General features: G+C 40.7%; 2 protein-coding genes across 2 annotated transcripts; both read right to left on the reverse strand.

Moving 5' to 3' along the window:
• Positions 1–12,412: 12,412 nt before the first annotated feature.
• Positions 12,413–13,139, reverse strand: LOC125218598 (immediate early response 3-interacting protein 1-like). The gene is made up of 2 exons (XM_048120295.1): positions 13,025–13,139; positions 12,413–12,670 (listed from the first exon to the last, which is right to left on the reverse strand). The coding sequence occupies exon 2, from the start codon at positions 12,644–12,646 to the stop codon at positions 12,413–12,415; it is 234 nt and encodes a 77-aa protein (XP_047976252.1). The 5' UTR covers positions 12,647–12,670; positions 13,025–13,139.
• Positions 13,140–18,444: 5,305 nt separating this feature from the next.
• Positions 18,445–20,797, reverse strand: LOC125223514 (xanthoxin dehydrogenase-like). Its single transcript, XM_048126691.1, has 3 exons — positions 20,720–20,797; positions 20,248–20,307; positions 18,445–19,373 (listed from the first exon to the last, which is right to left on the reverse strand). The coding sequence occupies exons 2-3, from the start codon at positions 20,295–20,297 to the stop codon at positions 18,575–18,577; spliced, it is 849 nt and encodes a 282-aa protein (XP_047982648.1). The 5' UTR covers positions 20,298–20,307; positions 20,720–20,797; the 3' UTR covers positions 18,445–18,574.
• Positions 20,798–22,343: the final 1,546 nt, after the last annotated feature.

Consider the following 22,343-nt stretch of genomic DNA (forward strand, 5'->3'; position numbering starts at 1 on the left):
ATGATCAAGGCCAGCCACCTCCACTTCAGCTCACGAATTATGCACACCCTCCGGAGAGGCAGTCCAACTGGTCAGGGAAAGGTCAAGAGGGGCAATTGCAGCTGGGGTACAGGAATCAGGACCATACTAATTGGGGAAATAGGAATCAGAACAATCCAGGGAGCTCCTATGTGCCACCTCATCAGAGAAATAACCAAGGGAACTACCAGAATTCCCAACCAAATCATCAAGGGAATCAAGGGTCTGGTAGCCAGTACAACAACCATCAGGGAAATCAAGGGTCTAACAACCAATACAACAATCATCAAGGTAACTATCGTCAGAACCAAGGTCAAGGACCAAATTCTGGTCAATTCAACTCCAGACCACAGAGGAGTTTGGATGACATGGTCCACGATCTAGTGAATTCACAGCAGTTCATGCAGAGTAACCTGCACTCCAACAATGACGTGGTGCAAAAGTTACAAGACGCTCAGTCTGAACATAAAGCCGCCATGGATATGATGGCAAAGCAACTGTCCCAGATTGCAGTCTCCTTGAATGAGATGCGAGGAAATGAAGGGAAACTTCCTGCCACCGTCAAACCGCCAGACCGAGCAAACATTAGTCAAATCACCTTGAGATCTGGGCGGGGTTATGAAGGGCCAACGTTGGAAATTGATGAGGAAGTTCCCATGCAGGCTAGTGAAGGAAAACAGAGTCAGCTGCATCAAGAGGAAAGCGCTAGACCCAGGGAAATCCTTATTCAGGAAGACCTCCAGAAGGGAGATTTAGGGGGATCCCTACCTCGACCAAGGGACCCGTTCTTCCTAGACCCCGAACCTGAAGAAGTGAGTAAGGAAGGAAACAGTGGAGTTGATGGAACCCAGGTTGGGACTTCCACCAATGCAGTAAAGCGACCAAAGCCATTTCCATACCGCGGGGAAGCGAAGAAGAAAAAGGATGATACAGAGGATCTCATGGAGATTTTTAGCAAGTTGGAGATCAACCTGCCATTCTTGCAAGCCTTAAAAATGCCTGCCTTCAGCAAGTTCATCAAAGAGTTCATTGCAGGGAAGACTAAGCCAGATGGGAAGATTGTGATCGGGGAGAATGTGTCTGCTGTGATACAAAAGAGAAGGATGCCCTCAAAATGCACCGACCCAGGTATGTTCACATTACCCATCTCTCTAGGGGATATCAAGGTCGAGCATGCTATGTGTGATCTAGGGGCGTCAATAAATGTTTTACCGCTTTCGATCTATAAGAAGTTGACTGGAGTGAGGATGGTTGCTACCAAGGTAGTGATCCAGTTAGCAGATAGAACTTGCATCTGCCCTGAAGGAGTGTTGGAAAATGTTATAGTCAAAGTGCATGATTTTCTATATCCTGCTGATTTTTATGTGATCAAGATGAATGATAATGAGTCTGCTGAGTCCAGTGGGGTACTTTTAGGGAGACCATTTTTGCGTACCGCTAAGACCATTATCGATGTCTTTGATGGAACAATTTGCTTGGACTATAACGGGGAAAAGTATACCTTTAGCATAGATGAGGGAATGAAAAGACCTTTAGATGTTGAGAATCTCTATGCTATTGATGTTATTAACCCTTTGGTCCAAGAGTATCTTGAGACTAATCGATGAGGAACAAATCGACAACTCGGAGTCGAGTCATTCGATTGACAGAGAAGTTGTAGGATGGTGTGCAACAATGAACACAAACTGGAATTGACAGATGAAGAACTCACGGAGGCCATTATGTAATTCTGCAGAAGTCCCGAGTCAGCCAAATATAAGGGATTAGCTCACGTGGCTAGTCTGGAAAAATCTCCTGGGTCTGGGAAGGAGGAATCACCAGAAATTGCGGACAAAAATCCCTTGCCCAGGAGACGAATGGATCAAGAAAGGAGCTGAAGACACTTCCACCAGGCCTCAAGTACGCTTACTTGGAGGAGGATGAGACATTTCCGGTAATAGTCAACAGCAACCTGACACAAGGAGCAAGAGAAGGAGTTATTGGAAGTCATCAAAAGAAACAAGAAAGCAATAGGATGGACTCTCTCAGATTTGGTGGGAATAAGTCCGGATCTTTGTATGCACCACATTCGTTTAGAAGAAGGTGCGAAGGCTCATCGAGATGCACAACGGAAACTGAACCCGAACATGCGAGAGGAGGTCCTAAAGGAGGTGTTAAAATTAATTGCTCTACAGGATTATCTACTCCATCCCCTGACAAATGACATGGATCACCTCATCTCATATGGTACCAAAAAACTGGAATACATGTGTTGTCAAGAATGAATTGGTAACCACCGAGACTAGTGACACAGGTGGAGGATGTGCATCGACTATAGGAAGTTGAACGAAGCCACAAAGAAGGATCATTTTCCCCTACCTTTCATTAATCGAGATGCTGGAAAGACTGGCTGGCAAAACCGGTACTTTTGTTTCCTTGACGGATACAGTTGTTATTTCCAAATCTACGTTAACCCAGCAGGACCAAGGGAAGACCACGTTCACGTGCCCCTTTGGTACCTATGCATACCGAAGAATGCCGTTTGGATTGTATAATGCACCGAACTTTCCAACGGTGTATGATGAGCATTTTCTCGGATTTGTTGGAAGTATGCATTGAGATATTCATGGACGATTTCACCGTATATGGGAACTCATTTGATACTTGTTTAGCCAGCCTTGATCTAGTGTTACAGAGATGCCAAGAGAAGCATTTAGTGTTGAATTTCGAGAAATGCCATTTCATGGTGACTGAAGGCATTGTCCTGGGCCACGTGGTTTCTGAGAGAGGTATTCAAGTAGACAAAGCAAAGGTGGATGTGATATCAAAATTACCATACCCTACGAACCAAAAAGAGGTGAGAGGCTTCCTAGGCCATGCAGGGTTCTATAGGAGGTTTATCAAGGATTTCGCAAAAATCGCGCAACCACTCACTCGGTTGTTACATAATGATGTGGAATTCGTCTTTGACGAAGGATGCGAAAGGGCGTTCCAGTTGCTTAAGGACAGGTTAGTATCAGCACCAATTATCAGGGCACCAGACTGGAGCCATCCTTTCGAGATAATGTGTGATGCGAGTGATTTTGCTGTGGGAGCTGTCCTAGGACAGAAAATTGATGGAAAAAGCTATGTGATCTTCTATGCTTCCAAGACGCTGAATCAGGCTCAGAAGAATTATGACACCACGGAGAAGGAAATGTTGGCTGTCGTATACTCGTTTGAAAAATTCCGACCCTATCTCCTTGGGTCGAGGGTTATAGTCTTCACGGACCACGCGGCGATTAAGTACTTGCTGGCTAAGAAAGAGTCTAAGCCGAGATTAATCCGTTGGGTGTTACTCTTGCAGGAGTTTGATTGGGAAGTAAGAGACAAAAGAGGAACGGAGAATAGAGTAGCCGATCACTTGAGCAGAATACATCAGGGGGAAACAGAAGAGGCCATACCCGATGCCTTCCCCGAGGAGCATTTGTACCTTCTGGAGAAATTTCCTAGACCACTTAACTGGGAAGCAGTTTTGGCTCTGACCGGTCTAGGGGAATCGGATAAGGGGAAGCGCACACTGAACGCAGAACCGTGGTTTGCTGATTTAGCCAACTACTTGGTCACGGGAGAGATGCCAAGTTCGGATGAAGTTTCCCGGGCCCAGAGGATGAAAATTAGAAGTGAAGCTAAATATTACTTTTGGGACGACCCTTACCTATGGAAAATGTGCTCAGATCAAGTGATTAGACGCTGCATTCCCGAATGGGAACAAAGAGATGTGTTAATTCATTGCCACACCTTAGCATGTGGAGGCCACTTTGGACCAAGGAAGACAGCGAGGAAAGTCTTGGACAGCGGTTTTTATTGGCCGACGCTAAATAGGGATGCCTTTGATTTCTGCCAATGTTGCGAGAGGTGCCAGCAGACGGGGGGAATTTCAAGAAGGGACGAGATGCCTCAGGTCCCGGTGATCGTGTGCGAAATTTTTGATGTGTGGGGAATGGACTTTATGGGACCGTTCCCATCATCTTGTGGGAACACGTATATATTGGTTGCAGTGGACTATGTATCTAAGTGGATAGAAGCTAAGGCCACCACAACATGCGAATCGAAGGAGGTGGCTAAATTTTTGAAGGCTAATATTTTCAACAGATATGGGGTTCCTCGGGCCATCATCTCGGATCAAGGAACTCATTTCTGTAATCGCACCATTGAGGCTTTGATGAAAAAATATGGTGTTCACCATAGAGTGTCGACTCCGTACCATCCCTAGTCTAATGGCCAGGAAGAGATTTCTAATCGCGAGATCAAGGCGATATTGGAGAAAACAGTTAATCGTCAAGGAAGGACTGGAGCAAGAGGCTCGGAGACGCATTGCAGGCTTACAGAACTGTTTTTAAAACGCCTATTGGAATGTCGCCTTACAAGCTTGTGTTTGGCAAGATGTGTCACTTACCTGTTGGTATCGAGCACAAGGCGTACTGGGCAGTGAAAGAACTGAACATGAAACCGATAGCTTGAGAAGAAGAGAGGAAGTTACAATTGCAAGAATTGGAGGAACTTTGGCTGGAGTCATTTGAGTCTGCCATGTGGTACAAAGAAAGGACGAAATTATGGCACGATAAGAATCTCCGGGTCAAGGAACTTCATGTGGGACAGAAGGTGCTCCTTTTCCAGTCCCGGCTCAAGCTAATGCCAGGAAAATTGAAGTCTAAATGGATCGGCCCATATACCATCGTCGGCATCCGCGCAAACGGAGCAGTGGAGATCCAGGGAAGTGCTCCTAACTCTGTTCCTTTCCTTGTCAATGGTCATAGAGTAAAAGTCTATAGGGATAATTCCGAGTTGTGTGTAGTGGACGAAGTCCCACTACATGCATTCCCTACTATCGCCTAGACGGACGAGGGGATATTCTCGATGAATTCCTGGGTCAAGTAGTAGGTTAACAATCTTGAAAATACAAACTGAACCAGGGAATCTCGAGAATACTCTAAAAAAGTGTGTAAATAGTTCAATTACGTTTCAAACTTAGAAAATCCAAAAATATTTTCGAAGCACCAGACTCCGAAGGAAACCGATATTTTATACTCTAACCTTGACCGAGGAGTCTGGAACCTTCACATTTTTTTTATATATAGGTCATGGTCTAGGGAGTCGTCTGGAGGAGAATCTTAAGGAAGAAATCAAGGGAAACTTGAAGGAAGAGGTCAAGGAGGGACGGGGAAAATTTGAAATTCAAATATGCCTATAATTATGGAAGTTTTACGGTCGCTTACATCATGCCTGCAACTGCACCATCCTTTCATCAGAAAAGCAACCGTCGTCTCTTTCTCTCTCCAATAATCCCAAATCGACTGAAATCTGAAATTTACTCTCCCTTCTCTCTACTTTTGTACTCTCTCTCTAGAAACTAAACCCTAACCAAATTCGACCAGTTTTTCTCTCATTTTTAGATCGGCACCGATGGATTCAACCCAACGCACCGGAAGTTCACAAAGCACGGTGTACGACCTAGCCCTGTTGGCGGAATTGACGCAGAAATTGGGGAGCGTCGAAAAAGCAAAAGAAGTGTATGCCCTGTTCACCGCTAGCCTGATGACGTCCGCACCGGTCGTACCACCACCGACGATTCCGGCAGACTCGGCTGCACAACCGGCGAATCTTCGTGAAGAAGGACCGCAAGATTCTACATCTCAACGTGCAGAAACCGCTTCACAAGAGGCGGAGGAAGAGGAGGCGGTACACGAACGGCCGGAGGGTGACGGACCGACGAACGACGAAACCATGGTGGAGACAGAAAGGCAAGAAAATGAGAACCCTAATCTTGAAGGTAGGGAAGTTTGTGAGGGGGAAACCCTTGTTTCTGATGAAGTTTGTGAGGGGGAAACCCCTGTTCTAGATGAAGTTGTGGAGGGGGTAACCCCTATTGTGGATAGTGTGATTGAGGGGGAAACCCCTATTGTGAAGAATGTTGCTGAGGGGGAAACCCCTTTGGAAACTGGGGATGAGACCCCAATTGATTTCAGGGGTGTGAACCCTGAGTTCGTGGAAGAGGGGGCGACCCCAAGCGGTGTCTGGGGGGAGAACCCCATCTATATTGAGGGGGCAACCCCGATAGTGGAATGTGAAAGGGAAACCCCGGAAAAGCTGTTGGAAGAAGCAGATCTACTTACGACTGGAGTATCGGAGCCCGAGGGAGGGCTGAAATTGATTGTGGACCTGGTGGGTGACCAGGATGAAGATGAACCTAAGATAGATGAGAGGGCAGAAAGGAGGCGCACCAGGAGGAGTCTCCTCGATGAAGTCGATGACTTAGTTCCTGATGCTGCAGAGGCAGAGGAACGCCGCCTGGCCAAGGAAAGGGCGAGGAAAGGAAAGGCGGCGGCGACCTCATCTACCCGGTCTAGGAAAGCTCCCTCCGTCAAGGAGGTCGAGGAGACCCTTTCCCCTATAACCGAGGAACCCTCTGTCGAGGAACAAGATGAGCCCATCCCTGAGCCCATCTATGACTCTGAAGAAGCTGAAGAGGAGCCTATTCCAGGACGTCCGGAAGTCTGGCTGACTAAAGAGTTGTTAGAGGAGATGAGGCAGTTCGACGACCAAAAGAGGATCGCAGTGTACAAGGAAAGATGTAGCGCTGGGAAGATGGCCAAATCTGGGAAGCAGTACAGCTCAATGGAGCTTAAAATGATTGCATGTGACAAGGAATTTCGCGCCTGTATCTATTCGATTGGATTTGAGTGGTTATTACAGCACAGCCAGGAGAGGGTGCCCGTGGATCTAGCAAGGGAGTTTTTCTCCACCTTTCGTTTGAAGAACACCACTGATCTCGACGCGGATTCTATAACGTTCAGGCTTTTTAATGAAGAGTATGAGATGAGCATTCGGGAATGGTCTCTGCGGATGGGGTTGTTTACCCAAGCCGAGGATGAAGAGGGGGCATGGAATGATAGGATGGTTGGAGTGCCGAAGAACACGCCCGGTTTCAAGGTGCAAACGGCATGGGAACTGATCACGCACCCCAAGGCGGGGACGTTTAAGTCCAGCTACTCCAAGGCCTCCCACATTGAAGACCGAATTCTCCGCTTTGCTCAGACGTTTGTCAGTTACAACTTGATGGGTACCGCTAATTCAGCTCTCACAACTACCGACCTCTACTTCACATGGTGCATGGCGAAAGGCATGAAGGTGCACCTAGGATATTGGCTGGCTCAGGCATGCCACCAAATGACGAGCAACCCTGCGCGTCATATGTATACCTGCCACCTCCTCGGCGCCTACCTCCAACGAAACATAGAGATGAAGATTGCCAAGGCCGCTCCGTTGGTAGTCATGTGCGAACCCCCGGAAGTGTTCAGTGTTGATTATTTTTTCAACAAGGGGTTGCTGCAGACTCACGGCACCAAGACTCTCTTCTACTCGTTGGGAGATAAGGTGAAAGCAGAGCCTGAGGAAGCCGAGGAAGCCATGCCAAGTGAAGAGATTGAAGAGCTACGCAAGGAAGTCCAGGATGTGAAGAAGGAAATGCAGTCAATGAGGAGGGAAATGATAAAGGAACTTGGTGGGATCAGAAAGGAATTGAATGAGAATCGAGAGGAAGTGGAGACCCTGAGGGGCAACATTGCAGATTTGGCGGTGAAATGCGCCAAACAAAATGAGCGAATGACGGAAGCGGTGGAGCTTTCAATGAAAATATTGAAGTGGATGCAGCAGACGCTCCCCTTGACCCAGTCGAAGGTAACTCCTGGGTCCAGCAGTGAAGTCAAGCAGCCCATTCAGAGCAGTCCCTCCGTCAGGCAACCGCAGCAATCGCTCAAGCAGTTGATCTCCCCGTCCGTTCCCAAACAAGTTCCAGCCCCATCTAAATCAAAGTCTATAGTGAGGAAGCCAGTACTCGAACAAGCAGCACAGGAGGAGGAAGAGCTGGAGCAGCCAGCAAAGAAGAAAGTAAGAATGACCCGACCCGGAATCCCATCCCAGTCTGGCTCTCGAGGGAGCCAGCCCCAGAAGTGAATCACCATCCCATGACCAAGTAACTTTTAATTTTCATTCTTTTAGTTTTTCTTATTATTTCTGTTCCCTATGTGTGTTTTATAATTGTTTGTGTCTTCTCCCACTTAGCCCACTGCGTGGTCTAAGTGTGAGAAGTTTGTATTTTCTGTTTTATTGTGCTTTTCTCACACTTAGCCCAATGCTTGGTCTAAGTGTGAGAAGTTTGTGTTTTCTGTTTTATTGTGTTTTTCTCCCACTTAGCCCAATGCTTGGTCTAAGTGTGAGAAGTTTCTGTTTTGTAACCTGTTTTGTTGTTTTGCATTGATTTCTCTGTTTCCCCCCTTCACGACGATGGCTTGGGGACAAGCTTGAGTGAAGTGGGAGGGGGAGAGGAGTCAATGCATTACTTTGTCTGCATGTTAAGAGTCTGTAAGTCTAAGTTTTGTCGCATGAGCCAGTGAATATAATACGGCATGATTCCCTTAGTGAGAGTAATTGAAAGTAGGAGGCATTCCAACTTAGAAGCTTTTTCCTTTAATAAGCCAAGTCAATCTGAGTGAAGTGAGAACGATGGAGGATGCCCTTACTTACTTAGTTGTGAAGCCCTACTATAATAGTGAGTTATAAGCCTTAAATAACTTCGAGCTAACACATGTTTAAGGGCCACCACTGAATGCTTAGGGAGAAAAGCTGTGAAGGAGAAAAATGGGAAATTGGGTTATGAAGGTATAAGCTGGACGAAGTCCAGTGTAAGAGGTGTTATAAGCTGGACGAAGTCCAGAAGAGAGGAGGAATGGAGGAATAAGCTGGACGAAGTCCAGAGAGGAAAAGAAAAATAAAAAATAGATATAAAAGGAGAAGAAAAAGAAAAAAATATTAAAGAAAATGAGGAATAAGCTGGACGAAGTCCAGAGGGAAGTTGTCTAGAAGGCAGGAATGATAATAGCCTGACCTAGGAAAAGGAGGAACTCTCATAACCCGACGCTTCAGTGGTGTAGCATTAATTAAGAGAGAATCGATCCTAACATCCCTAGTGAGGAATGAGTGATCGAGTGAATCCAACAATCGGGTAAGTAAAAGGCTATCTTAACTGAGGACCAATTGATAAGGCTAATTTCATGCATTGGTTATATGGTGAAAAGCGTTACAATTTGTTGGGTCTAACATGTTTCCTAAGCCAGGTGTGTGATAAAATCGCTAGATCGAGGGAATGCTGAAGGAAACGGTCTAGCAAAGGAATGAAGTGAAGTGAGCAGAATTCAAAGGAAAAGAAGGCGTGACGGAGGGAGTCAGTGGCTGAGGGCAACAAAGTCTATCTATACCTCGCTGGACCCCACTCCAACGCCTATAAATAGAAGAGCATGCAACGCACAATATCATCTATCTATCACTTTTTTCACTTTTTTTAGCTCACACACATAACACACACTTGGGAATGGGAGATCTGGGGTAGTTGGGGTTACGAAAGGGTTCATTTCTTTAGAAAGTCTCAGTTGCAACACCGTCCGTGTGTGGACGAAGATACAATCTCTTTTAATTTCAGTTGTTTTGCACTTTTGCGGTCGAACTTCACTTTCGGGAGTCGACTTGGCTGTTGATGTTACTTGTTACTTTTCGCTTCTGTTGGTTTGCGTTTAGTTGTGATATTTCAAGTTGATTTACGTAGATCTTACTGCTGAGAGTTTATTTTAACAAGTTTTATGTCGATCTCTGTTTTATTTTGCTGTTGTGGTACTCGATCTGGGAATTTGGTGATAGATCTGTGGTTTGTTGACTGAGTGAAGGTTGTTGTTTAAATCTGAAGTGATGACGTGTTTCTGTTGGGTGGAGTTTGTGTCGGACGCTTGGATCCGGAGTGGATTTAGCGTCTGAGGTTGGATCCGAAGTGAGAAAAGGAAGTTGTTGGATGGATTTGAGTTTTCTGCTTGTTTCCTGTTTTACTTCGTCTAGCATCTGTAGATCCGTTTAGTTCTTCGTTGTTATGCATCAAATTGGTTTAGATTTAGTTTGCTCTGCTCTGATTTCGTTCATGTTGTTTTTCTTATGAGTTTTTACGCAATTTGGTTGAAGAAGATGATGTCGCTGTTGGATAGTACCCGAGTTAGTTATTCTGCCAGCTTTTCGTCCGTATTCTGCTTTTTCAGTCATGGTCCCCACAGTCAGTTTGTTTCCTAGGTCTAGGTAATTAGAGTAGTTTTCTTAGATCGGGTAATTGAGCAGTTTAAATTTCTTTGCAACGTTCTCTTGTTATTTCGCCTAAGTCTAGCTATTAGCGTAGTAGTTTAAAATTCCCAAATCAAGTTTAATTTGTTTTCCTCAACCCAAGAAAAAATGCGTGGCAGCAGCCAACACTAAAAACAAGTCCAAATCCTTGAACATGATTATTACGCATCCTTCTCTGTGGGATCGATCCCTACTTCCCTATACTAGGTTTAGTAAAGTGGTTGAGGGTTTTTGAAAGAGTGCTCTGTGTGTCCGACGACCAGGATTTCCTACGACCAACGAGTTCCAAGACCGCGTGATCTAGAGGATTTGATGGACCAAGGGAACCTGTTTATTTCCTTTTGTGCGACACTGTAACACACGAGACTGAAAATCTTACTTTCACCAATCATAGGGAAAAAAGATAATGTCGAAGATTCTGGCAGAAGTTTTATGCAACTACACTAACCAGATACACTCATACACCCAAATAGTTATTTATATTTCTTCATGTATAGTAGCTTAATTCTAAGGGGTATAATAGATTGTTACAATTGCATAATGCAAATATACTGTCTAAGGGATAGATATTTCTTTGTCACAATTGCATAAAAAAAATTATCTTTTCACTTAGTTCCGCCCTCTCATTGATGGAAATATTTTTGTTCTCTATTTTTCTTGTCGGAAGAGTGCCAAGTCTAGTAAAGTTGTTAAGCTACTAAATACGAATACCAAAGGAAACATCAATACTTATAAAAAGATTTAACATAATTCAAACACACATCAAGGATTCATTAACTTTAGAAGGTATTTCACAAGTTAAATTCCAAGTTGCATCATATTAAAGAAAGGAGGATGCAAAAACATTGAGATCTTAAACACTGAAGTGCATAAACCTAGTGAGAGTAGTGTAAAACCACAGAAAAAACTGAAGTCTGAAACAACATTTTCAAGCCCCTCTGACTGAAGTCAGTTATAAATAAGACTCACAGTTAGTTGTGTTCTCACTCTCCCTCTCTCTCTTTTTGTGTGTGTGTGTTGGGTGAGGGTAAGAGATTATATGTTGAAGCTCTATTAAATGTGTTCTGCAACTATTCAATCCCTAGCACTATTAATGGTGAAAAGAATCCCCAAATATCTAATTAGTGCTAGCCAAGTGCACAAGAGCAAAGGCAAGAAGTAAATGCAATTATGCAACTAAAGGTTGCATCCAAGATTCTAAGGATTCTTTCTTCCCCTTACCAATAAACTAATTTAAAGGATCAACAGTTAACTCTTAAAAGTTAAATGACTAAATTTGCTTCTTCCAAATTAACATAATCTTGTTTACTTAAATGATTATCTTTGTTGGAACTCATTATTAGTATGACATATAACAATTCAATAATATGAAATACACAAATACCCAATTCGAACAACTAGGACTTAATATCTTTCTCCCACTAACTATTTCTTTCCTAAGGATTCACCCATGTTCTGATGATTTGGAAGCCACCACTTAAGTTGAAAAACTAAAATAAGATCATTCTATTAATGGGACATCCCAGCCTTCCAATAACATAATCATCACATATAGTATCTATCTTCTTCAAATATAAACAGAAAAACTGTCAATATCATATTATCCCACATAAACATCATATATCATTGTTACTTGCAAGTTCACATATACAACATGCCCACTACCATCCTTGTTGTCGAGCTGAAGATCATAACCATATTTTAGTAGACAAATTCACAGATTCAGAAGAATCTTTCAAACTGAACAAAGACATGTAAATATTAAAGAAATTGCTCTAATTATTCTCTAATATGAAATAATAAGATCAACCAGAATAAGTGGTAAGTATATAGTGCAGGTGAGAGGCACAACTGAAAAATCGAATAGATCACCTAAAGAGTCTAGAATCAAACTAGTACATTCTTAGCCTATATAAAAATGTCAATCCTAATCATGAGATTCAGTTCTCTAAAGTATTTGGAGTATGAAAGTGCATACCCTCCACTACTAATCTATGTATGCATACGCGCGCGTGTGTTAACAGTGGGTTGGAATCACCAAGTTTGCAAGGAATATACTCTGACTATTAAAATACATTGTTGTTCAATATCTATTCTTATCAAACATATATGTGGCCAAGGAACCCCCTTACACAAAGCAGTTCGATGAATACATGAAAAGTGAAACAAAACTTACTTACCAATTAAAACAATCCCTTTAAATTAAGGGAGGCAAGCATCACCCTGACACCATTTTCACAATAATGCAGAGCAAATTGAAAAGTATAAGAGGCACTCGTAAGTACTGAGTTGCGTAAATAAGACCAAGTATTTGCCCCTTGAATGAGTTTCTCTTAATTTCATAATACTCCTGGAAGCTCCATCCCCTAGGGGCAAGGAAACGATCTTCATTTAGTATGGCCAGAGCATTTGCAAGAAGAAGAAAGCCTTCTAGAAGTGACCACAATCCCATTCTTGCACAGTTCAAAATCCTTTCCTGCATTAGTTTGTGGCATAAAACAGGCTTTTTTTCAACTTATTAATGGATAATAGAAACATCTACATAGTACAATTTGAGCCGTTAGATCTAAGAAGGAAGTGAAATTCCCAATTTGAAAGGAAAGATGACTATGGAGGTGCTCGGCTTTCAGACCCTCGCCACTAAACAATAACACTACACTAATCAACTGGCAACTCAAAGGAAGAGGAATTGACTGAGTTTTTTTAATACAAAGCCCAAATCTCATCACAGATTAACAATGTCAAGGAATCCTAAATTGATCCAATGTGTCCCTACATTATCTGTGCTATGAGCGAAGACCAATGTTCAAATTGAGAAGAATGAATGTACCTGAAATCTGGAGCTGAGAGAAGCTGCGAAGGGTTACAGATTACGATCAGCAGAGGCGGCGAGCGGCGGCGGGTGTGGGGAATGGGGGATCGCCGGATTTCAAATTGGGAATTTCTCTTCCTCTTTCACTTTTTACATTACTCTTTTTTCTTCCTTTTCCATTTACTCCTTCTCTTAACGCTAATTGGAACCATTTGAATTTGTTTATGTTCAAAAAATGTAGTACTACTACCGAAAATTAGTGGAATGTTAATGGTACTTTTATATACTCTCTTCATTCATAAGAAACGCACTTTACCTATTTTTCCTCTCTCTATTTCCTACTACCTCGTCTTTCAAATATTGACACACTTTGATCCGACACAGATTTTAAGAAATGTAATAGAAAGTGGATTGAAAAAGTTGATGGGATGTGGGTCATACTTTTAAAGTATTAGTTTTTTTATAATAAAATGTGAGTAGGAATGAGTTAGTGGAATATGGGGTCCACTACCAAAAATGGTAAAAAGTGAAGTGTATCAAACTTTCACGGACGGACCGAAATGGTAAACTGTGTCAAAATTTCAGGGACGGAGGTAGTACATTTTTTTATCTTTGCTCTCTTACTTTTTCCCCTTCTCTAATACTACCCCGTCACACAAATAAGCACTACTTCATTTTTAATCTGTCTTTGTCCTACAAGAATATGCATTTTCTAATTTTGAAAACTCTTTCCTTCAGATGGGACTCATTCTCCACCAATAATACTTATTTACTTTTTCACTCTACCTCTCTGTTACTTTACCAATTTTGCATTAAAATCCATACCAAAACCAAAATGCATATTCTTTTGGGACGGAGGGAGTACTACTTTACTCACTTTTTTCTCACTCTCTCTTATTCTCTCCCTCGTCCGCGAATATGAGTCCCGTTTTTTTCATTTTCGTCCGTCCGCGAATAGGAGTCCCAGTTCACTTTTACCATAAATAGTAAAAGGGTCCCACCTTACACTAACTCATTCCACTAACTTTTCTTAACATTTCTTAAAACTCGTGCCGCCAACAAATGGGACTCCTAATAGCGGACAGAGGGAGTAAAATTTATTATTAAAACTCGGGACGTCCATAAATGGATCTATTTTTTTGTGGACAAGGGAGTACTAATTTTATATTAAAATGTGAATGGAATATGTCCACTAATAAAAAAATAATGCGATTAGTAAAAAATAAAGATGTCAAGTTGCTCTAGTGGATGTGATTATGAAGTGTGTTTCATCTAGCTCGATGCAGGTGGTATGGAATGGCAATTTAACAGAATCATTTCACCCACACCGAGGGTTGCGACAAGGTTGCCCACTTTCCCCCAATCTATTTAATTTATTATGTGCATGGAGCAGTTAGCTCATGGTATTAAGAATGCGGTTAGAGTAGGGGAGTGGAAACCATTTCATATTTTCAAGAAAGGTCCACCGCGCACCCACCATTTCATATCTACTCCTGTTCCGGCAGGCAGACATTATCACCTGTGAAGCTATTACAAATGTATTGGATGAGTTTTGCGCGAGATCGGGGATGACAGTCAGCATGGCAAAAACCACGCTATTAAATGTAAAGTGGAGAAAGATTAAGGACATGATGGGAGTACAAGTGGAGGATGATTTTGGAAAATACCTGGGTGTTCCCCTTTTGAATAAAAGAGTTTGCAAAACGACTTATTCCTACATACTTGATCAGATGAAAAGCAAGATATCGAATTGGAATGCCTCTCCTCTTTCTTTGGCTGGGAGAATCACGCTGGCTCTTGGTGTTAGGCGTCATGTCGTTGTATGCTATGCAGACATCTAATTTTCCCTTAGGTACATGTAACGATATGGAAAATGTGATAAGAAGCTTATATGGGGCAATAAAGAGCCAGAGCAGAGACAGAGTAAAGTGGCTTGGAGCAAGGTCACACGTCCTAAAGAAGAAGGTGGCCTAGGGATCCGTGACTTGCATTCACTTAACCGTGCATTTGGGATGAAGGCATGTTGGGAGATTTTCAAGAAACCAGTCTTTGTGGAGCAGACTTTCATGCTCAAAGTATCGTTTTGATCCTCCATTGGATTTTGATCCATGTGCACCCGCTTCATGCACACCAATCTGGAGGCTTATTTGCAGCTCTTGGGCAGTAATGCGGAGGAATCTAGTTTGGGCACTAGGAGCAGGTACAACCGTGCAGTTCTAGAACCATCGATGGGTCACTTAATGAAGTCGTTCTACAACGTATTCTAGACCATATGCTTTATAGATCCGTCGATTATTTTGCGGATGGTTCAGCGTGGTATTGGTCGAAATTTCAACATCTGTTGCCAGCTGAAATTATTGATCTCATAGCTTCCATTATGCCTTCGTCAGTGTCGTAAGGGGAAGATGAAGTTTTTTGGGGCCTATCATCATCTGGAGATTTCTCGATTAAAATGGGCTTATGAAGATTTGGTGGAAGGCCTCACTACACATGATTTCCTGCCATGGAAAAGGGTTTGGAGTTGGTATGGTTTGCAGCGGATAAAGACATTCTTCTGGTTGCTGATGAATAATGGTATTTTGGTTAATGAAGAAAGAGCGTGGAGGTGCATCTCTTCGACAACAATTTGTAGTATGTGTGGTGAAAGATCTGAAAGTGGTATGCATATACTTCGAGACTGCCCCGATGCAAAGAAAACTTGGGAGGGACTACTGAGATATGGTGGGGTGGATGGTTTTTTTGACATGTCTTTGCACTTGACAGAATGGATTATTCGTAATGTTAGCTCCAAACTCTTGTTAGGCAGCGGGATGAGATGGTGCACAATTTTTAGAGTTGGTTGCTGGCTTATTTGGAAGAAAAGATACGGTTTTAATTTTAAGGGTGAGCGGAAATGTCCAGGAGAAATTATTGCACGCATTCTCACTATGACCAAGAATGTGGAAGAAGCTAGATTGACAAACGTAGGAGACACGAGATTGTCTAGACCGCCTATGCTAGTGGCTTGGCGACCTCCAGCGCTTGATCATTTAAAATTGAATACTGATACCTCCTTACAGAATGAGTCGGGTCATGCCTTTGGGGGAGGTGTGATTAGAGATGCAGCGGGATTATGGAGGTATGACTTTGTTGCTAACATTGGAGTTTGTTCTATTCTAACTGAAGAGATTTGGTGCTTGTATCACGGCCTACATTTGGCCAAGTCTCTAGGTATCCGCAAGTTGGAGGTGGAAATTGATAATTTTGTTGGAGTGGCCATGATCTTGGGACACTTTGAAACTGCAATCAATTGTCGCTCTATAGTGAAGAGGGTCTGTGGGTTACTCCAGGATTTCGATTTTGTGGCTCTACAACATGTGCATCAAGAAGTGAACTTTGCTGCTGATTTTTTGTCTCATTATGCTCATTCTTCTCATAAAGGTGTTCATGAGTTCGAGGCTCCTCCGCCGGGGCTTCATAGCTGAATGTTACATGACAGACTAGGTGCTGCTTATATTCGTTGATTTTGACTTTGTTTTCGGGCTTTGTCCGCTTTTTTATACCAGAAAAAGAGGCTAATTAGTTATGAACGGACAAAAAGAAAAAAGGAAATTGCGTCAATTAATAGGAGTTGAAGCAGCATTTCTTTGGTCGGCGTGATTTTGTCTGTGGGCTAATATTAGTCCCTATTGATTGCCAATGTCATAAATTTACACCTAGTAGTGATTTTTTTAAAATTCAAGTTTTCCTTCAAATTAAAGTTGATCAGTATTGAATTATATAGTTGGACAAAGCGGTTAATGTAAGAAAAGACATTATTTTTGAAGGAGTTTTCAAATCTCTCCCAAATTTCATAAAATTCAAAATCATCGATAATTCACTACATGTATAAAATTGTGATATTTGTACTCAACTTTTTAGTTCATGATCTTAGATATCTCTGGAGATAAATTTTTTATATATAGTCTCAAAAATATTCCTTTTTATACAGATTTGATAGTTCAAAATTTATACCATACTAATTAGATGATTGGTATATATATTTCAAATTTTATAAAATAGAATTAATGTTTCGTATGGAATACAACATTTATTCATATTTAAAATTAAAACATGTAAAATTATAAAAATAAATTAAAAAATCACTTAAACGGTTAGAAATAGGTTTATATATTTAAGTAACAATTTAAGCATTAAATTAAACCAAAAATATTGTTCTAATGTATTAATATAAGTTATTTTTTGGCTTAAAAAAGTTACTATTAATTAAGAGAGAGAAATGAGACGACAAGGAGAAAATAAGAGAAGAAATAAATAATAGAAATGGTCAAATTTGTCCATCTGTTGGAAAAGGCAAAATGAAAAAGAAAGTCTTAAAATGTGAAAAATGAATTAAAATCTAAGTTCAGAGGCCTCTGATGCAATATCATTTCGTGAAGTATTTATACATTCACCAAATACTAAATTTGTAGTTCACTCTATCTAATGACTTAGATGCTTGAGTTGTGATTTAGTACCTACAACTAAAATTATACTCTGTTTACCAATTTTTGTACCCAGTATAATTGTTTTATTAATAGTAGTAGACAAATTTGCCCTTGAAATTATGAGAAAGTAGTATCCAAAAATTGAATTCTATGAAATTTGGAATTATAGACATTGGAAAGCCATGAATAACTGTTTACGTTGAGATGATCACCTTGTTTCAATGTTGTTAGACGCAAAAAATATGAGTTCTCATATTAACAAAAAGACAGTTTTTTATGTGCCCTTGTGGTATATTGCAACACTAGAGGGAGAAATTTTCTGATTTATATTTTTGGGGTATCATGAAATTATGCACGCGGAGTTAGAGCTTTCAATTCCAACTTCAATATCTAGTGCCCTAAAATATTTGGATTCCTCCCAATTTTATAATTTGAATTTAATAACAAAAGTAGATAATTAGAATTTGAAATAGTTATAAAATTGCACCTTCACACATTACACATAGTGCACAATAGAAACATTCATTAGATAGTACACACACTACACACACACATTGCCCACACTCTATCACACACTCAAAATTGGTACTCCTTCAACAAAGAATTCGGAATTAAATTATTATTCAATTCCTTCAAATTCAATCCCATTGTAATTCAATTTTAATTGCGTGTACCGAACAGACCAAAATCACATTAGCATTCTACGTCTCACCTGAATTTTTTCATAAAGCTACAGAAAAAAAGAGAATGGTTTGTGAAAATGTTAAAATATTAGGTATAAGAATTACGTTCAAAATGTTATTGATTATATTTGAAAGACTAAATTTACAAGATCCCTCTCCCTCTCCCTCTCTTAGTCCAATAATCTCCACAATTTTTAGCATTGGTATTGAGGAAAATAAGCATAGCAATCTTCTCAAAAAAAAAAAAGAGAAGAAAAGAATTTATAAGTATAACAATCAATAGATATAAAATGAAAACACACTTCTTTTATTTGAAGTACCAAATTTCAAATGCTAAGCATCATGACATCAAAATCATGGAAGAAGTATCATCTATCAATTGTTTGTAGATGTGAAGAAAAGGTAGATATAAATGAGATTCACCGGAATACTTGAAGGGCATGGTTTGTAGATGTGAAGCCTCCATCAACCATGAGATTGATGCCGCTCACATACCTTGCCTCATCACTAGCCAAGAAAACCACAGCATTAGCCACATCCTCCGCAGTCAATTCCACGCCTTGCAAGTTTGCGTTGTTCGCCACAAAGCTACGAAAATTAGCCCATGTGTCCTCAGTCCTCAACTCCTCAGGCAAGTGAGCTAGTGCCAACCCCGTCGCAACAGCATATGGCGACACACAGTTTACGCGTATGCCATGTTTTCCCAACTCCGCCGCCACATTCTTGGTGAGCCCCAAAACAGCATGCTTGGACCCTGTGTATGCGTGGGGCCCGATGCCACCCAAGGCGCTCGACACACTGGCAACCGATATTATCGACCCTTTCTTCGCTGGAATCATTATGCGAGCTGCATGCTTCATTCCAATGAAAGCACCTCTCACATTCACATCAAACACCTTATCAAAATCAGAGAGCTCAAAGTCCCGGATATCTGGACAGGGCGCGCCTGACACCCCGGCATTGTTCACCATTATGTCAAGGGTACCGAACTTGTCAACAGTGAAGTCCACAGCACGCTTGACATCATCTTCATTTGTCACATCACAGTGGATAAAGGCGACGTCTGAGCTGCCACCTAGGCTTTCAATCAGACGCTGGCCTTGGTCGTCTTGAAGATCGGCTATACAAACTCTTGCACCATGTTTATGAAACAGCAGCACAATGCTCTCCCCGATTCCTGCAGAACCTCCGGTAACAAGAGCGACTCGTCCTAGTAATCTGAAATCATATGTATACTTACTGTCAAATTCCAAGGATTACAAAATCAGTAAACATATTAGGCTTGGCTATAATAATATTTACTCTAGCACACTGCCTTGGATGAATTAAACAATGAACAAGAACAACATATAGGCAAAAAAGAGATTGACCTAAAATTTTATGTTAAACATTTTCCCAATTTTCTTCTTCCTAATTCTGGAAAATAGCATCAGAAAAGTGTTCGCGGAGTAGAAGAAAAGGCAAATAATATACGGGGTACATTACTCATACAAAATGTTTTACCTTTGTTTCATATTAGTACATTCCGTTATATGTGTTTAAACGACGTTAACTTTTTACTCATTGGCGCACAAACCATAAACAATGGTGAAACTTTTTATACAATTATGAAACAATCATAAAACTTTTTGTACCGACATGAAACAATGATGAAACATTTTGTACTTCACGTAGACAAAGGGTTAACACCGTTTAAACACTTATAATGGAATGTACTAAATTGAAACACAAATGAAAGTTTTTGTATGATTTAGGTAAATTTCAAACTTTATGTAATAATATGAATCAAATGTAAAATATTATGTATGAGTTATGTATTTAACCCATAATATACACTTAAATCCTTCTGAAAAATCAGTTAAATTACACTAGAGACCAGTAAGCAAGTTAAGTGTGTAACAAAAATAAATTATTTTTTTTAAATAAAATAATACGATGACAACTAATAATAACATGTATGCATAACACTTTGGCATCAGTATATAGTAACTTATATGTCACGGCATTATCAGAAATAAAGAAGAAATAGAATTTGCAATGAATCACTTAAAATGTGGTAAGTAATATATGATACAAACATGTTATCACCAACCTTGAAGGGAGAGACTGTGGTGAATCAACATTCGCAGTGCCTGTAGCCATGCTCCGTAATCTGAAAAAAATAATGGGTACACATATAAAACATAGCAGGCGGAAAAACATTATATGCAAGTATAAACGAAAGTATCAATGCATAATTCAAGATAAACGCATTCAAGAATAGTCTAAATCTCCACTCTTAGCCCCTGTGGGCAGTAATCCCTACAGATCTAGTAGCATCTATAGGTTTTCTCATTCAATCTCACTCCGATCGACAAAATTCCCCAGTCAATTCAGAGACGATTTGACTTGAAAATTCAAATCTAGAACCGATGGAATCCTAGCTCCACCGAGCCACTGCCAGCTCCGATCCCATGACAAAAAAACGCTACAACCACCCACTAAGAGAGACCAAATGCACACACTTTCATCGTAACAACTCCAACCAAGCTATAGATTGAACCGAAAGGGGAGAAGGCACATACCTTGAGAGGTGAGACTGTCGTTGAATTGCTTATACTAAAATGATTCGTTTATGTGTATATAAGCATCATTTTTTCGAGCCTTTAAGATGCCAGAGCTGATTTGAGCTGTGCTATGCTATGTAATGTTGGTAGCGTTTTTGTTCTTTCCTTCCATTTAATTTCAAACATATCCAGTAGGATTCCATCGCTATTTCAATTTCATGTAGTACATATTCGCTTTTAGGAGTAATAATTGTGGCCAATTTTATTTAAATGTTTTTCTATTTTATGATAGTCATGAATCGCAATTTAATTCTGTAGACTTTTATTTTACTTTACCTTTTAAAATAAATGTTATAATTAAATTATATAATCCCTCTGTCCCACAAAATATGTCACACTTTCCTTTTTAGTTTGTCCCACACAAAAGATGTCACATTTCCCTTTTTGAAAAAAGTTTTCTCTCACATGAATATAAAAATTATATTTTCTCTCTCCATTTAACACACAAAACAAAGCCTCCTAAAATCTCGTGCCGTCCCACAAGTGTGACATCTTTTGTGGGACGGAGGGAGTATTAAACTAACATATTCTATTATAATGGAGTATAAAAACTAGGTTTACATTTTACTAACTACTCCCTCCGTCCGCGAATAGGAGTCTCATTCCTTTCCGGCACGGGTTTTAATAAATGTTAAGAAAAGTGTGTGGAAGAAAGTTAGTGGAATATGGGTTACACATGGATATATTAGTTTTAAATGATATGTGAGTGAAATAAGTTGGTGGAATATGGGGTCTCTTTACCATTTATGGTAATTATGAACCGAGACTCCTATTCGCGGACGGACTAAAATGGCAAAACGGGACTCCTATTTGCGGACGAAGAGAGTAGTTAGTATTCCATTGTTACAGACGTGCTCCGTAACAAGTCCGGGAAGCTAACTTCTCGTTGGATAAAAGTCAAAACCGGCACCCGGATAAGGGTCGGCGGTGCTAAACAATGAAACGATAAAGTCCGGCGCCCTCACAAGGGTCGGCGGTGAGACAAATAGAGTGGCGTATAGCACACTAAACAAAATGATATTGTATTTCAATAATTGATTGATTGAATGAATAAAATGATAACAACCTATCCCTATTTATAATAATAGAACTACTACCCTAACTTAATGAACAAGAAATAAATATATGAAAAGATATTCAAATCCCTAATATATCTAAACTAAAGGAAGGTTCGTAACAACTCCCCCACGGTTAAAATCCACCTTGTCCTCAAGGTGGAAACTTCGAAACAAAGAGAGATGAAAGCTCTCCTCCTGGATCAAATATGCACGGTCGATGTTGGTCATAGATAAGACTTTGTATCCGAAAACTGAACCATGATTCAATTTTGGCTGTGAACAAAATATGGGATCTTGAGCACTTGGAGTGAACATTTGTTGCTCTAATATGACCATTCGATTGACTGTAAACTAAAATCATAATGAAATCCCCATGGCAAGAAACATACTTGTCAAGTAAAGTCTCCAAATCAACTTTTATCTCCACTTTCGGATGTGTTGGAATGAAAAGATCACCAATCTTGTCATCATATGCCTTGACGAGACCTTGCAGTAACTCATTTTCATTCGTGGCAATCTCTTCA

Source organism: Salvia hispanica, chromosome 4 (genome assembly GCF_023119035.1).
Source record: "Salvia hispanica cultivar TCC Black 2014 chromosome 4, UniMelb_Shisp_WGS_1.0, whole genome shotgun sequence".
Classification (NCBI taxonomy): domain Eukaryota; kingdom Viridiplantae; phylum Streptophyta; class Magnoliopsida; order Lamiales; family Lamiaceae; genus Salvia; species Salvia hispanica.